The 17,398-nt window shown below is 42.0% G+C and overlaps 1 protein-coding gene across 1 annotated transcript in view; it reads right to left on the bottom strand.

Annotated features, from left to right (window-relative positions):
• Positions 1–17,398, bottom strand: part of RANBP17 (RAN binding protein 17) — a 236,178-nt gene that overhangs the window by 54,448 nt on the left and 164,332 nt on the right. Inside the window, exons 19-22 of the mRNA XM_054568057.1 lie at positions 15,896–15,999; positions 10,052–10,140; positions 2,461–2,568; positions 199–281 (exon numbers count right to left, since the gene is read on the bottom strand). Of these exons, the coding sequence (XP_054424032.1) occupies positions 199–281; positions 2,461–2,568; positions 10,052–10,140; positions 15,896–15,999 (384 nt within the window). The remainder of the gene's footprint in view (positions 1–198; positions 282–2,460; positions 2,569–10,051; positions 10,141–15,895; positions 16,000–17,398) is intronic.

Here is a 17,398-nt window from a genome sequence, read left to right on the forward strand (position 1 = left end):
GAATGCTTTGCAGCCAGGGGCACACTGCTCGCTTCTCCAGATGCCAATATGAGAGCTACCTGGCTTTTTGCGCTCCTATTACCCACCTCACAAATGCATACAGATATGAAGTTCAAAATAACAAAATAACTAACATCTTTCTTTCCTCCAAAGAGATAAAGTTATATTGCAGAGACAAATATGGAAAAAGATACTCACCGTAAGTGCAAATCATTTTACTAGCTTCTCTGAAGAGAAGAATTCCATTAGGAGAGGATACATCAAAATTCAAACGCTGGGATCTAAGAAATATAGCAAAAAATTAGACTACCCGTGCAGAAAAAGAAACCAAATAGAGGTTTAAAATGCCGAGCCTTTCCATTTATTAGAAGTAGCAGTACTACAATGATTCCCTTTTAAAAGTGTCATTCCATTAACGTATGCTAATTTTTCTCACTACCAAGATACTAGGATAATTAAGAAAAATTATTTTTACTTATTCGCTGATTCAAAGAATTCACTTTTAACTGTCAAAACAATGTCCTGACATCCGACATCACAAACCTCTCCCTTCTCCTGCCATACAAAGTGGGTGATAGATAATAATAAAAAAATCCCAGGTGGGTACGTGCAGGTTTATGTAGATACTTGGATAGGGATTTACATTTGAGATCTCCTGTTGTGTCCAATACACATTTTAAAAACAGATTCTAAAGCGACAGATAGGAAACCTAGGTACCTTTAATACTGCACATATGCATAATGAGTCATTTGATACTTCAAGCATATTTCAAACCCATTCAGTTACATACAGACTATAGTTTCCACTTCATACAACCCAAGTAAAGAAAACCAAATCCTGGAAATTCTAAATAAGAACAATTCTACTGCCCTGGCTCCCGACGTCGGGGGTGGGGGGCGGGGGCAGTAGGGACAGAGTAAAGGGTGTGCCATCCCGACCCCATATTTGCCTTTTTCACATCGCTTTGGCTTTAGTCGCTTCTACTATGCCTTGCTGCTGTGCTTTCAAGAAATGATGTATTTCTAAAAGAATTAGCAAAAATATGAAACCAGGTCAAAGAAATATCAAAAAGCAAAGACATTTGCTAAAGCACTGTTAGCCAGGAACAGAATCAATTGTTGCTTTTCCATGCTTTCTCAAAATGCTTTAGAATTCGGTTCAATTACAACTTATCAGAAATATTATTGTGAACTTCTGATTGTTGGTATACAATTCTTGATTAAAAATGTATAGACATAATTCACATTAAATTCTAGAGAAAAATAGAGAAGATAACATATTTTCTGAGCTATCAATGGGTAGGTGTTAAAACAACTGTGCTAGATAAATTATCTGCCGATGGCCGATTTAAAAAAACACTTCACAATATATAATGCAATATTTTTCCTTTAGCATTAAATGTCATAGCAGTAATATATAATATCAATTATCTGGTTGAAAAAATTATAACTGAATTAAAACTAAATTTCTGATCTAAAATACATAGCTATCTCTCCCTTAGTATTTAAATCACCTATGAGAATGGTTAAAAAAATAAACCAATAGCTTTCAAAAGAATAATACTCACATTTATTTATTTGCCAGGTATTTTTCCACCTCTTGTTTAAAAAATTTTAAAATTATTGCCGGAAAAACTCAGCACCAGAGATAACATTAGAGCTGCAATCCATACTCCTGTCTGAGTATCTCCCTTCCAGCCGGCGGTTTACAAAGAAGAACTGATGAGACAGGATGGCTAAGTGACAGGTAATTTGGTGCTAAGCCATATTCACAATGACATATTTTAAAGAGGTAAACCAATTAGCTTATTGCAGTTTTTCTCTTTTGGCTACATCTTCGTTAATATTTATGCGCAGGGTTATTGAATCTCTGCTGGTCTATGCAAATCATAAGGTCAACTAGGCAATTTCTGGGAAGTGTTGTAGTTGCTATTTAAATAAAAACTTTGAGTGCATAAATCACCCACATAACATGCACCTTGGCGCAGAGGAAGGAAGATAACCTAGAAGCCAAAGCAAGGGTACTCCCGGGGCTCCTGAGACAAACTAGGTCCTCAACTTCTCTGGGCCTCTTTTCCCTTCTCCATAAAAGGAAGCACCCCAGTTCCGAAACCTCTAGACTTCTTTCCTGCTTTAAAATTCTACAGAATTGCAGTTAAGCAGGGAAACAGTTAAAAATAGCTGCCCTTCCTCCATTTTGTCTTTGATTATTTTAAGTAAGTGTGGCTGTAGTCTCTTATTATTTTTTCCAGCCCCCATAGACACCTAAGTATACTACAGTCTTTCTCCCAAAAGGACTAAGTTTATGCCTCTAATTCTATTGCTATCACCGATCATCTTGTTTTGGTTCCTCGGCTCATGCTAAGCCTTGATTATACACACGTAAGGCAGTAAATAAATTCTGACCTCTGGAGACAGCTGCCAAATAGATTGTTTCTCACTCCTGAGCACACCTCTTACCTGTTTTGCATCAGCTCTGCCATAAGTTTTAAGATGGGGGTGGTACAGGCTGGCTCTCCATACCACCGCTCAACAGCCCTCTGAAGAAGTGGAAGATACGTTGGGTACCTTTTACAAAGCCTGTTAAAGAATTTAAGGGTCAAAAGAAATATTGTTCTTGAAAGTGTCACTTAAGAAAAAAAAAGGCACCCTCAGTTGTTCTATGTTTAGTCCACGATGGCAGTCTTATAAATCACTCTCCATAATCTGCATGGCTATATGTTTTTGAGACTGCAAATGATTTGCTCTTATTTGTGATACATCCCACACACGATGTTGCTTTGTTTTTGGCACGCTCTATAAATAAAGTACACATGTTTAAAGTGTCACGTAAGTAACACATTTAAAGACTTAATGCTTAATATTGTAGAAAAAATAAATTTCATTAACGAGGCTAAAAACATATTTTAATTGTTATTAGTACCAGACTTTCTTGGATATCAAACTATTTAAGGAATAATGGTGCTCAGTATGAAATTTTAAAAATACATAAAAGTAGAGGGAAATAGTAAAAATAAACCACATGTATCTATCTCCCAGCTTAGAAATTACATATGTTCTTTTCAAGCCGCTGACTTGCTCTGCTTGGACCTGCTATAACTCTGAAGAACACTGTGGATGTCAATGTGAAGAAAATCTTTGAGTAACTTCTACTCCGTGTGGCTAAAAGGCATCCCCCATACATACACCCAGAAAGGAATTCTCAGACGTCCTCATCCGTACCAAGGAGTGTGTGCCTCCCAGAAGTCAATGGCCAAGGCCATCAGACCCCGAAAAGTGACTTAGCACCTGCTAGACCTTTAACCCACAACCGGCCTCCTCGTTGCCAAATGGACATGTAAACAAAAAGGGAAGGCCTGAAACTGCAGCAGAGAAGCTCTTCCTACGCCGCCACCTTCATTCATTTCCTCTCTCTTTTCCTAATCCCCACGTCTCACCTTTCTGATGTTTTCCAACATACGTGCCTTTTTGTTGCCTGTGAAGTGCTGACCTGAATCATGTGATGGTGTTCGCATGATACGTGTGGGGATCGCCCTGGTGAAAAAGACCACACTTTTCTTCCCTGCGCTTGGGGTGCACACCAAACCCCTCAGCGTGCCATACAAGGCCTTCTGAGAGGGGGCCCCACCTCCCTCCCGTCGCTTTCCTCAGCACCCCCAGCCCCGGCGGGCCGGCCATTCTGAATCCCCGCAAATCCACCGACACCTACTCCCTGGCCTCCACTCCTCGATGGGCCGCCTCCTCCGCCTAACCCATTCCTGCCTTCAACGCCCAGCTCAAGCGTCACTCCCCCAGGACGAGCAGCCTCGCTCTGTTTAGTCGAAAGGCAGCGAGCGGTCTCTTCTCCATCTATGCTCCGAGCACTCTGACTGCTCCTCCCTTATGACGAACTGTATTAGGATAGGTCACTTGTGTTCTCTGCCTGCCCCATTACACAGTGAGTTTCTCAAGGGCACATTTCTAAATGTGCTTCCCTACCGTGTCCCTACTGATTCCGATTTGCCCCCCAGATTTCAGTATAGATGTCAATTACCCTAAGAAGCCTCCCTAACCCCCGCCCCCACAGCACAGGGTGGACCCACACATCCCCTGTGTGTGGCTGTGGTACCTCATTTAGTGCTATCGCAGCACTTTTTTCTATTATATCGTGTGCTTTCGGAGGGCAGGGCCTAGGTACTTCTTGTATGCACGGCACAAAGTAGATTTCAATATATATTTGTTATGCGCTGCCCTCAAAATGAGGTGTAGCATGTTTCAGTAGAACTACCTACTTAATTCTTTTACACTGTGTATTTTACTTTGAAGCTTCAGGAAATAATTCACGTAACATTCATTGAAAATAAGCCCGCTACTAGTTGAAGAGTGGCATCCTCCTTACAAGTACAAAAAGCAATACTTTTATCTCCCTAAGACACAGCATGTTAAAGGCAGGATTTGCTTATAGGAAAACAATTTACGTGTTTACTGAAGGCCTATTCTATAACTGTATTCACTGTTTTAGACTCTGGAGACACCAGTGAACCAAACATTAAAAAAAAAAAATCCCTACCATCATAGACTTTATATTCTAAAATGACAGAAAATAAACGAAAGGGCTACGCAGTATGTTAGGAAGTACTACAACGGAAATTAGCAGAGATGGGAGATACGTGAGTCTACACGTGTGAGACTTCAGTTGAATGAGAATGGAAAAAATAAAATCAGTGAACTTGATTATTAACTCTACTTTGGCTGTTGTCAGATAATTGGCTCTTTTTTTCCTGTCAACTAGAAAATCTGATATTTCTGATACACGGTAGGTACTATGGGCAGGCACTATGCTGGCGGCCAGGGATCCGGAGACAAGCAAGCTGTGGCTTTTATTCCCGGGGAGCTGACCTCCTGCTCAGGTCTGGATGGTGGACACACCGCAGGGATGCTCTGAGCAGCAAAATTCTGGGGCAGTGCCAGAGGGGCTGGGGGGAGGACACAGCCCACGAAGAGGCCTCGCGAGCACACACTCCACGATCGTTAGTGAGGGAGCCCGTGAAAGGCTCAGAGAACTGGACAGCCCCGTATGTCAGAATCTAAGAACATCGTAAGCACACGCGAGCCCCTCGGCCAGCCATTCCAAAGGCATCAGGGCCATCCTATTTTTCAAAGCGCGGTGCACGCACTGTGGGATACGGCCGGGGGACGTGCGGGGCTGCTCGCTTCCCTGTGTGGAACGAGAGCCGTGCCAGCTGTAATATGCACCTGACAGAGGTGACTGCCACAGAGAAGATGAGGGATAGTGCAGAGCAGAGTAGAGACCTACCAAGCAAGGAGGTTAAAGGGGCTTCCGAGAGAGGGAGCCGGACGCAGGTTGCAGGGCGAGAATCAGAACCCACTCTCGATTTTCCCGCAGGCCTGCAGGACTACGTGCACAGGGGCAGGAGGGTGGCGCGGCGGCCCCCCGGCGGGAGAGGCGCGGACCTGACTGCTTTCGCCTAGATCTTCTCCATGAATTCCTGAGGTCTGCATGCTTCCATGTGAGACGCCAAATACGAAAAAATGAACAGTACGTGAGATTTGCTTCCTGACATCCATCCAGCCCCCCGGCCAGCAGTCATTAGCACTTACTATGGGCCCACCCCCCAGACCCCCAAAATGAAGCGAGTGAAAACATCACTCTCTCCCTCTGGGATTTCACAGCAGAGACAGCACCCCAGTATGCTGCAAGGCCACAGAAGAGCTGCTGCTAGAACTGTTCGGAGGGGAGGTGTGAGGGTGCGCCCGCGCACGAGGGGCCTGCCAGCTCCAAGCTCATTTTGAAGGCGTCCCACGGCTGTGAAGGTCTCTGCGCCTTTGTTCACGGAGCGAAGGCTGCTGGGGGCCTGTCTTCTCCCCTCTGCCTGGCAAATGCCTGCCTATCCGTCTTTAGCACCTGGGCCAAGGCTGGCTTCCCTGGGAAGCCTGCGCTTTTCGCCCAAAATGCCCATCTCTTTCTCTTGCATGTTCGCGTGGCCCTTCCCATGCATTTTTGTTACAACACGTTGACTGTTTATTAGTTATTTGTTACATCCACTAGATCTAAAGAGCAATCTTTGTATTCATTCCTGTAAAAAGCAATCCTTTTATTCATTTCTTTGTGCCTGGCAAAAAACACTAAAAAAAAGAAAAAAAAAAAAAAGGCTTGAACAGGATTTTTCAGGCTTACTTTCTTCCCTATTTTAATTTGTCCAACACGCTGACCATTATTTTGTTCTTAAAACTTAATTCTGACTGTTAGTCAATCAAAACGATCAACTGCTTCACACTATCTATGGAATAAGGGTCTAAATTCCTTAGCCTGATATTCAAGGGTCCCAAACAACCTGCAGTTCCAACCATGAAGGAAGTGGTATCTATAACAAAACATCTTCCCCACCAGCCCCCTTCCTACCCCTGTGCTTCAGCCAACTGAAAAGATCTTACTCTGTAGTTCCAATAGTCCAACCCTACATATTTTGATAAGATCCAAGAAAAAATCTTCACCTTTACGGAGCCTTTCCTGATCTCCCAGCTAAACGCAATCACTCCATCTGTATCTTTAAGGCACTTATCCCCTTTTATATTTTATTACAGTCACTTATGTAGGTATCTGATCGGGTCTGTTATAAACCATAAGCTCATTTTGGGGTAGGATTCAATCCAAAGTAATCTACATCCTTCACAAAACCTAACAGAGTCCTTAGCAAAATGTGCTGAGTAAGTGACAAATGGGACCCCTTTGTCTCCTTCCGATTAGGGAACAGAACTAAAATGACAGTCGGAGAGCACTTACTTTGTGCCAGGCTCTGGCCCAGGCCCTTTCTGTATGTCACTTCGCTCACTTTCCAACACGCCGGGGAGGCCGCTATTATTAGCCCTGTTCTGTAGACGAGAACACTGTGATTCCAAGACATTAAGCGTCTTACCCGAGACCTCTCAAGCTGTTAAGCGGTGAAACCAGAAGGGAGTCTAAGACTCTCCTATTCCAGAGTTTGTGCTCACCTATAGAGCTCATTGTCTTGCCTTGTCTCTGTGTGTTTTGATGCATATTAATAAACAGGACCGACTGAAAAACAGTGGACTCAAAGATCAGACTGGGACAATTAAAACACTAGCGTCATATACTTTCTGCATTTTTTTTCCAACTTCCCTCTGGATTTTTGATACTTCAGTCTAAATATGATCTGGGAAAAGTTTAAACAAGGTGACTTAATACACTGTAGGATAAGGTGCTTTTACATTGTTGCATTCTCACTATAGGAGCAAAGAAGTATCTCAGTGATTCTTCAATTCTCCCGTAGTGGAACAATTTATCAAATGGTTGCTGTGTAGTTTCAGGCAATTTAGTTTTGGAAGGACAGAGTGATGAGCAATGTAGTTTGTGTAGCAGTTAATGCAGTCAGTATTTATAGAAATGTTTTTGAATTAAATAGCTAACCACTAAAATAGCATTTTATCAAATAATCACCATAAATAAAATGCATTTTGACTGTAAGATGACATGTGAGCTTACAGGACGCTTCTCCTGCGTGCTAAGGACTGTATAACAAATTAAAGAACACACAGTTATGTGGATAAAAGGCAAATAAACTTTCCCGAGCAGTAATGTGGGAATCGCCGCTGACGTTTTGACATATCAATATTTCAGGAAGAATAAATGACTTTCATATCCATGTTTTTTTTAATCATATACTTATTCATTTTTACATTACTAGAATACTTGGAAAAGAATCTGTACTTTATCACCTGAAACTGCTTAAAGTATTTCGAAATATTTTAATAAAGCTTTTTGAATGATCAAATAATGTAACTTTTAAACAAATTTTACTATTATTATAAATATTTGCTCTTCATCCCTGGCCCAAAGGAAAACTATAAATCTTGTCTCAACTGAATGAACACCATTTATCATATTCATTTTGTTGTCAATACAATTATGAAAAGCCTTTGGCCTTTTCCCAGGGAAGCTGATTTGCTACTGAAACTCAATTATTATAAGCGAGGCCTGGACCAAGCCGCCGGTTTGGCGATCTAACCCAGCTTCCTGCAGAACAGACATTTCGCCCTGCGCCCCTGACCCTAATAGCGTCAGCATCTACGGTCAAATGGAGGAGACAATGGCTTCTAGTTCAAAGCAAAACACTGTCCCAAGGTTTTCTGTTTGCTATCTTCTGCCATCTGCTGGACAAACGGTTCACTTTAGGCAGGGGCCAAACGGAAGGAGTTAAGTCAGGAAATGGAAAACAGCCGTAATTAAAAGCTTGACTTACAATGTATTCTGCACATTTCAGGCAGTATCAGTTATGGAAGGTATTTCTATTCTTTGACACTGAGGGAGGAAGCCCCGGCCTTGGCTCTTGGCTCAGGTTATCGATGAGGAAAACACAAAACCGTAACTGCTGGACATCCTAGAGTTGTAGCCTGGTTTCAAGATCGTTATCAATTTTAAAGTGCAAAAACTAGGATTTTATGACTTTTCAAAGAAATGAAAGCCTTACTTTGTGAGCTATTTATGTTCAGAGAAATAAAAGGCTCATACGTAAGTCCAGCTTATCATTCACAATTTAAAGAGTTGCATGACTTTCCACATTAAAATCTATCTCTCTAAATATACCGTTTGCTAATCTAAGGACACACATGATTTCTCAATGACATGAAATGTTATCTCTAATCCTTTTTTTAAAAAGATTTTATTTATTTATTATTAGAGAGAGGGGAAGGTAGGGGGTAAGAGCAGGAGAGAAGCATCAATGTGGAAGAGGAACATTGATCGGTTGCTTCTCTCATGCTCCCAGCTGGGGACCTGGCCTGCAACCCAGGCATGTGCCTAGGCTGGGAATTGAACCAGCAACCTTTCAGTTCACAGGCTGGCGCTCAATCCACTGAGCCACACCAGCCAGGGCTCCAACCCTTATCTGGGCACATAAATCTGATGATGTAGGTTTTAATAGTAACATGTGAATCAGTATTCAAATTAATGTTAACAATTAAAAAAAATACAGGTTCCCAGTTATTTATTTCTTGGGGCCATAACTGTTGCAGATTGTCTTTAAAAAGTTTCTTTTACAATTTATGAGGGAATTTTGGATAAGAAGAGTTTGAAGGGAGCAATGGAGAAATCGTGCAACTTAAAAAACAAAATAGATGGAAAGCTTCAGAATTTTTCTTACATGCTCTGATGGTTTCATGTATAAAGGCACGCAAACACTTTACATTACACTTACGCAACTTGCAGAAATTGTCACTTCCTGTTAGGATCAAAGAGGATTCATATAACACTATTAAAACAATATTAATAGCAGCCATTTAAGACTATCGGGCATTATACAAAGTTAGCTATTTTCATGGTCACAATAAGCCTTGATATTGGAGTCTCCTTTTTCAGAGGAGGAACCTGAGGCTCAGAGAGGGTGAATGACTTGCTGAGGCTCACACAGCAAGTGCGGAGCTGGGGTCTCTGACGCCCAAGCCCCTGTTCTTTGCACTCTGACGCGATGAGATGTTTCTGTGGAGGAGGTTTGGTTCTTTCTTTCACTGTCTCTGCTACACCTCGGCAAAGGTAGACTCATACACTGAATGAGAAATCCCAACCATTTACTTCCCCCTTTCCACACCCATTAATATTTTCATGATGATGAAAAACTGTACATGATGAATTAAGCCTCCAAGAGATAAAGTGACCTTCTCAGCCCCGCTAATTAAGATGGAGGAGAAATTCAAATCTCTTCAAAATGCCAAACGGTAGGATTCATGGGTCCTGAGTCAAAGATGTCAGCCCAGTTATCCCTGCGACCCCAAAGTAAACAACCCTTTGGGGATGTGATTTCTAAGTTGTCAATATTTAATGGCACCGAAAAAGTGACCTCTCGGAGCTGGGTCTCCAAATGCTGTGCTCAGTTATCTGCACCGCTGCCACTGTGCTGTAATTTTTAGCTGATTACACATTAGTTCATTTAGCTTTGTTTCCTCTTCCCTACTGTGCCATACTATTAAACGAAAGCCAGGGGCCTGGCATCCCTCTGTGCACAGAGCTGGTATTGTCACAGTGTAATAAGGATACATCCAGTCAAACAGCATGGTGTAGCTGGTCTTTGTGTTCAGCGCAAAGGCAATCCCTCGAAGATCTCTTGCCAGCCCGATCAACATACGCTGTCAGTGGGAAAGAGACACAGTAATTGATTTTCACGTTAGCACAGAGCAGATGGAGTAATAATCAGGCAATAATGACCACATATCTGATTTTGATTCATTAGCTAAAATGTCTCGCTCAGATCCTTCTCTATAGAAAACCATGGACCCTTTAAACAAACAGACCACAAATCTGCTGGCCAACTCTACTTTGATTCTTATAAATTGCGCGAAGTCATAACTCTAGTAGTGTAGGAACATGTAGATTCTTATTATATTTTGTTTCTGAATAAAGCCAAAATAGAAAAAAAGGATTAACTCCATGAGACGGAAATGCACAGAGTCTAGACATTATTTAATAACAGCAAATCTTAACAACATTGGCTCGCATGAAATCAGTCCCACTATGCAATCTGACATCTACTGCGGAAGCACACTGGCATTTAAAGATCTCTAAGGAAAATCCCAAGTGACTGAGGACAAAACAAAACTGCCCAGGTGACCTGCTGGTACCATGACATGCCTAGGACACTCATGTTCCCCAAGCGGAAAAAAAAAAAAAAAGCAAAAACAAAATAAGAAGGTGTAAGGAAAAGAGGTCTATATGTGACGTCAGAGGACTTGATACTGAATTCCAGCTTTACTTTTTAATTGTAAGTCTTAAAGCAAGGCAACTTAACAGTCTCAGTTTTTCTCATCTATAAAAGGGGCTAATAATACTTCTTTCACAGAGGCATTGTGAGGAGTAAATTTAATGAATTTCTGTAAAAGTGCTGAACAAGAGCCTGATATATACTAAGCGTTCCACAGACATTTAGTCTTGGAAAAACAAAAACCGGACTCCAAAATTAAAGAGATCTGACTTGCACTCTGGGTGCTTAATTAAGCTGTCCTTAGGATGATGCCTGGGAAGAGGAAAATAAAACCCATGAACAGATGCTAGAATGTCAGAACAAAGAGCACAAATAAACATAATCGCAAAACAAGGGGGCGGGATAATTGAGATGTGCAACTGTGATTTCTGAAGATCCTGTTTCGGTGGGACTGTTTGACAGAAAACGGCTTCTGAACTCCTCATCTGGTCGGATTTTCTTGTTCCTCACTCTTTGGTAACAAATGAAAACCTCTTTAGGAAGGTGTTTAAATTATCATTAAGGACTTGGAAGTGAATCATGACCCTCAGCTTAATGGCTGAATAACACTTCGAAGTACCAAACAATAGTGTCTCTGTCAGGGTGCCTGAACTTCTGATCTTTCCGCCATCCACCTAAAAGGTGACCTATTACAACGGGAAGTTGGTTATAAAAAGATGCAGTTTTAATGCGGCCCAGCAGTTTACAGAGTGATGGTTATGTGAGTTTCTGACTCTGTAAACCCTGAATACCCGTTTCTGCTTCTTTACGTGACTGATTCTTTTTTCTCTCATACCTCCCCAGTCCTTGTTTTTCTGTAATCGGCTCGTCTCCTGTGTCGTTCTCTCACGTGACCTGCTATTTTTTAAAAAAAACCATCTTGCCTTTTATTTAACCTGTTTTCACCACCTGGAGCCTGGTCCCCTCTTCCTCGGCTCTTCATGTTTCTCACGGCCTCCAGACAAAACAGACCTTCTAAGAAGCCTTCTCGAACAGTTCCATTCTGACTCGTCAGCCCTGCGGTCTTTCTACTGCGGTGGCCTTTTTGGTCTACTTTTATTACGTGTGCTTACAGGCTACAAGCTACTCTTCAAATAATCTTACATTTTCCTATGTAAGTGGCCCCCGCCATTCAACTCTGAACTCAACAGGAACCAGGAGGTACTCTCTTTGTACCTGGTGCAAAGTGTCCTTAAAATATTTTAGACTATCCTCGTGACACAAAAATGTTAATATTTATTTCATTCAAAATTTTTCTTCCTTAAATGATGCCAGGTTAATCGATGCACTCTGACTCAAATCTATAGAAAAAAAAAAATCTATCAATGTTTAATTTTAGAAAATGTTAATTCTACAGCAGAGTAAGCATTAAGAAATAATTAAATGTTTGTTTTCAACAGATGTGACTGTTGAAAATTTTAGAAGATGCAGTGTTCATAGAAGAAACAGATTTCTTATGCTCGAACAATATCTTTTAACTCAAAACAGCAAAAGTACAATGATAAGCTCCATAGATACTCCAACACGAAGGGAGCATTTTCTTGATACGCAAAACATGCCCAGGCCTGGCATGAGGCAGGAAACCGTTCCCCAGGAGCTCAACCAGCTACCAGACCGCCTTGGAGAGTGACAGGTGATCCGACTGAAATTTGGGGGAGGCGGAGCCACCATTTACCATCTCATTTAAAAGAGCACAAAGAGGCTTATTGGGACAAGCTGCCTTTCTCCTCCGGGTGGGCAACCCTTGATGGATCTGAAAAGCGAGCGGGTGGTTGCGAGGTTTTCCGGGGGGCGGGGATGCCCAGGGGTATCTAATCCTGAAGATGCCTTTCTGGACAGCCCAAGGGGAAGCCGCTCAGCGCTGCGGCCCGCTGCCTGGTGAACAGTTGACTGTGTGCCAAGTGCGAGACGGATGGGCCGGGGAACAGCTGAAATGCGGCTCCTGCCACCCTGACCCCCAAAACAGGGTTTCTAATGGAAAGTCTGACAGACCCTTTACTGTAGTGGCACTACTGGGGGCAGCTATAATATTATCCTCATAATTCTCCTATATAATAACAACAAAGAAAAAGAAGGTGAAGGGTCATTGTGCTTTGTCTTTAGAATTAAGATGGCTGTCTTCATCCTTAAAGCATACTCTTAATTCTGGAGACACATCTTAATAACCTCTAAATAGTTCCAACAAAAGAGCCGTGTCAGAAGAATGAGCCGGCCCCAAGGTGTTTCAACTGGAGTGTTTTCATCTGCCTTTATTGCTCTATCCCTCTCCAGAATTAAGGCAATAACCTGTGATAAATTATTCAGGAACTGCTACAGGGATCAAAGCAAAATCATTCTGTTAAAGTGCTGTTTGCAACATTTGGCACTTAGTGCGAAAACTTTTAATGTGCGCATGCTGAAAATCAAGGATTTTAAATAATTTAACATTGTGGAGTTTATACGAAGGGACTAAAGATAGCAGGCTCCCATTTAACTGCTCCTCTTCCTCTGAGAAGTTTTCATTCATTTTCCTTAAAACCGATGACGTCATGGTCAAATCTAAAATGATGCACGAGTGAGGGGGGGTACCGGACGATATTTTACTACGGATACAATTACATGGGAAAAACATAGATTTTGAACAAGTGCTTTAGAGCCAGGATTTGTCACAGCATTTTCTTTTTTTTCTTCCTCCCCCCCCCCTTTACTTTGAAGAGAAAAACCCAAGACAAAAATTCAATGTTCTCTTCATTTTTATTAGGACTAAGTAAGAAAACAAAGCTATAAATTTAAGAGTTTTGCGGCATTTCCTCCCCTCGCAACCATATTTCATTTTGGCAACAGAGGTCCTTAATGTTTATGTTCGTCCTGAAATCTGCATTTGAAAAATATCTATAAATAGGGAGTTAGAAAATCTTGGTAAGGGTTGCAAATTAAATGAATATGGCAGTCCTGAGGCATTTTCATAGAGATATTTTAACAGCATCACCTCCTGTGGATTGGAATACTAAATACTTTATTGAAGAACAAAACAGAACCGTTTTTATCTCTGGTACTTGCAAAATGAAGTACCTGAAAGCACTTTTGCATGTATTATTTATTCATCATGATAGAAAAATAGCCTTAACCTAATAAATTACATTTAAAAGCATTTAGTGCAAAAGTTTTGTTTATGATAAAGCAACAGATTTAGTTCTTTACTGGTAGCTTAAAGCACCAAGTTTTCTTTATACAAATTAGACAGATGGTGCTTACAGTAGAATTTACTAAAGGTCTGTCACAACAAATGCAGCCAAGCTGCATATTTAATCACTGCAGAATCTTGTCTACCTGCAGCTGCCAACTGCTAATCCAATTTCCCTGATAAATGTGGCAAGAGACACGATCAGCAATAAAGAGCATCTAACTCCATTTTCCTGCAGGGCGTCTTTTGATGAACATTTAGGACGGAAGCCGGGAGTGCACTGTGCGGCCTGGGTGCGTGGCAGCTGCATGCATTCTGGGGCACGGTTCTCAGGTTACTCACTTAATTCTGCCACTATCATTACGTTGCTATTGATCTCAGTAGCTGTTGCCTACACAGCATTACTCTAGATGAAGCTGAATCAGGCAGTTATCATGCATCAAACTTGCTCAAAAGCCTGGAGATTTCCCCTTAATTACTTGTGATTTTATTTGCAAATACCGTTAAAGTGTAATCAAGCAGTCACTTTCCAGGGTCGTTAAGAACTTGCTGGTTTAGGGATATATCACTGGAACTCCATTAAAAATGACTGGAGGAAGGTGGTTTCTATCAAACTAGATGGGATCACATCAAAACGGGCTTGGAGTATAATGAAATCTTCAAATGAGACGAATGTAATTTTTATCAAGATGGTGTTTTCAACCTTGCTTCTTTTTGATATCAAGGGCAGCAATAGCCACCTTAAAGCTGCCAAGATCTTGCTGGTCAGTAGAAATTTTTGTAAGACACCTAAAAAACATAGCTGACCCGAATAGAAATGCTGGTGAAGAATTTCAGCGAGGCTATAAACACAAAGGAAAAAGCTCTACTCTTTTTTGGTTTTAAAATTCTGTGACTATTGTATGTTGATAGATGCTCATTTCAAAAACTTCATTTCAAATTAAAAAGTATGGTATTTGGCTAATTATTTTTTGGTAGAAGAATTATCCTAAAATAATCATCAAAGGTGCCTGTTTTTCTATTTGGCTCCTTACTGCTATTTTTTGGTTTGTTTGTTTTTGTTTTTTTGGTCGAGAGGAGTCATGCAATATGGTGGTTAACATTTTGGCCAACTTATTTCAAATAATGACAAAATATGACTCAGGCATCACCAGCAAAGGTGCCTAAATTCTCAGGAGTACATTTATTAGTCTCTTAAAAAATAATAATCGGTGTCAATCTACTTAATATGGCGCTGATACCTTATAATTTCAGAAGATGCTCTTTCGATTTAGCAGACCTTCTGCTCCCCATCCTCCACGTTAAAATATGGGACTGTTTTGTCACAAACAGCTTGCTACACTTAAGGATTTTACTAATAAAACATAATGTTGTCTTAGATATTATGACTGTTGCCACAGCTGAACTGACTTGTCAAATCAATCCTAATATGGCTCCCACAGGCACATAAAAACCTTATTTAGCTATCAGTTATCCTAATCACTTTGTTCAGTTTAAGAATGCAATACTTCAAGACCAGCTCCTATTTATACATATATGCCTAGCCATTTAATAAAGTCTTGATTTATATAAATTCCTGTTTAAAAAATATTTAGAGATGTAGTGTTTTAGCATGTGTACGTTTGTGCGTTCTTCCACAGAAATGTGTTGAAAAACACAGTGCAGGGCAGGCGAGGGAACAGCCATGTTTTAAGTGGTGTGCCCAGGAGAAATGTCCCTTTAAAGACATTAACTGCCACAAAGAGACAAATCTGTGTCATCTAATCATGAAGCGAAGACCCAAACTCATCGCCGATCTCCACGCCCATTTGTGTAAGAAACTTCGACACTTAAGTGAAAAGCGCAAACGGCAGCTGCGTAGGGTTGGGAACGCGAGCTGGGCGAGGCCCGGGGCTCACGCAAATGCCCGGCACCTTTTCCTGCACCTAGATACTCGAGAGCGAACAAAATCGCTTTTTCTCATGTTTGGAAAAAAACCCACCTTCACATCTTCCTGTTTAAAGTTGTTGTTGAATATCTGTAATACTGTTTCAAAGGAGACCGTAAGAGGCAGCATGAAATTCTCAAATTCGTCCTCATCTTCGCCTATTAAAAAAAACAAAAGGGTCACCACGGTTTAGAAGGCGTGCTACTGTGCAGGGGCCTCGGCGGCGGGGGCTCCATTCAGGGCCGTCCGCGAGGGGCTCGGCCGGCACGCCTGCCCCGGCCGCACTTGGTGCTTTGGCACATTGAGTATTCTGCTGTTCTGCCCTCTCTTTTTGCACCATATGAAAGAGTGAAATTACTTACCAGCCATTTTTTTCCCTGGCTCTTTATTGGATCACACAGACTCCTGCCCCAGGCACGTCAGCCCTTCAGCGCCAGGGCCCCCAGAGCTTCCCTAGTGCCCCAAGGAAAGTCCCTTTCAAAGCCTCCGAGACAAGGCCCTCTCTCTCCCTTCTCGTTGGGTGCCAAGGCCCTAAAGGGCTCACAGACTCAGGTGCCCAGATAGCTCTAAGTTATTATTCCCTCTTATTTATGTTCTTTTTATTAATTCGTTAAATAGATGGCAGGGAAACTTCTGTCTGCCAAACAGACTGAGGCCCCTCCTAGGTCATTTGGATTTTCAGCACATTCTCCCTGGGCACACTTCCTCTTGCACTAAGCTTCCTTTTCTTTACAGAAAAGAGAGAAAAGAGACATCTTCCTACTGTTTTTTCACTTTAAAGGCAGACTAGATTCTGCCAAAGCAGAGTCTTCACACATGGATAGGCGCAACCGACGATTTAGAGAGTGTGCTTTCAAAAGGGGTTTCTTTTCAATGAGGCTCGATTCTCTCATTCATCCTCTGCCACCGGGAAGTCAGAGGCCCGAGTTACTGACGAAGACCAGACAGAGAAAGGTCAGGCGACTTACTGAAGGCAGCACACTTAGCTGGGGGGAGCTCTAGGGGCCAGCGGCCCGGACTGCTGGCCTTGCAGGGTTCACACGGAGCATCAGAGAAGAGGCCAGTGGCTCCCGAGTCTGGTCTTGGCCCAGCGGCATCGGCAGCGCCCGGGGACTTGTTGGACGGAAAGCCCAGGCTCTAGCCCGGGTTTACTGCATCAGGAACTCTGGGGCGGAGCCGAGCAATTTTTGTTTAAAGAAACCCTCCAGGCGATTCAGGTGCATGCAAATACTTGAGAAACACTAGCCTGTACACCGTTCTACAGACAAGGAAACAGCTCCAAGGCCACATCGACCATGCAGAATCCACAGATTCATGGCAGAATCAGGATCTTTTGACACTTAAGGAGTGGCTGACCAGGCTGACAATGATCTTTTGTGACTTTTCTTTTCCCTTTAACCTTATATAATTTATTTCTAGAGTCCAACAGCATCAGAAGCTTAGCTTTCTTCACAAAGAGACGTCAAAAGGCCAATGAATACTTCCTGGTTGGCTGTTCTAGACAAGGGTCGCGGCCCCAGGGAAGGGGTACGGCAGAGCAAGCGATAATCCCTGCCC

The sequence above is a fragment of the Pteronotus mesoamericanus genome, unplaced genomic scaffold (assembly GCF_021234165.1).
Source record: "Pteronotus mesoamericanus isolate MK-2021 breed Mesoamerican mustached bat unplaced genomic scaffold, CSHL_Meso_final contig_2, whole genome shotgun sequence".
In the NCBI taxonomy this organism is placed as follows: Eukaryota; Metazoa; Chordata; class Mammalia; order Chiroptera; family Mormoopidae; genus Pteronotus; species Pteronotus mesoamericanus.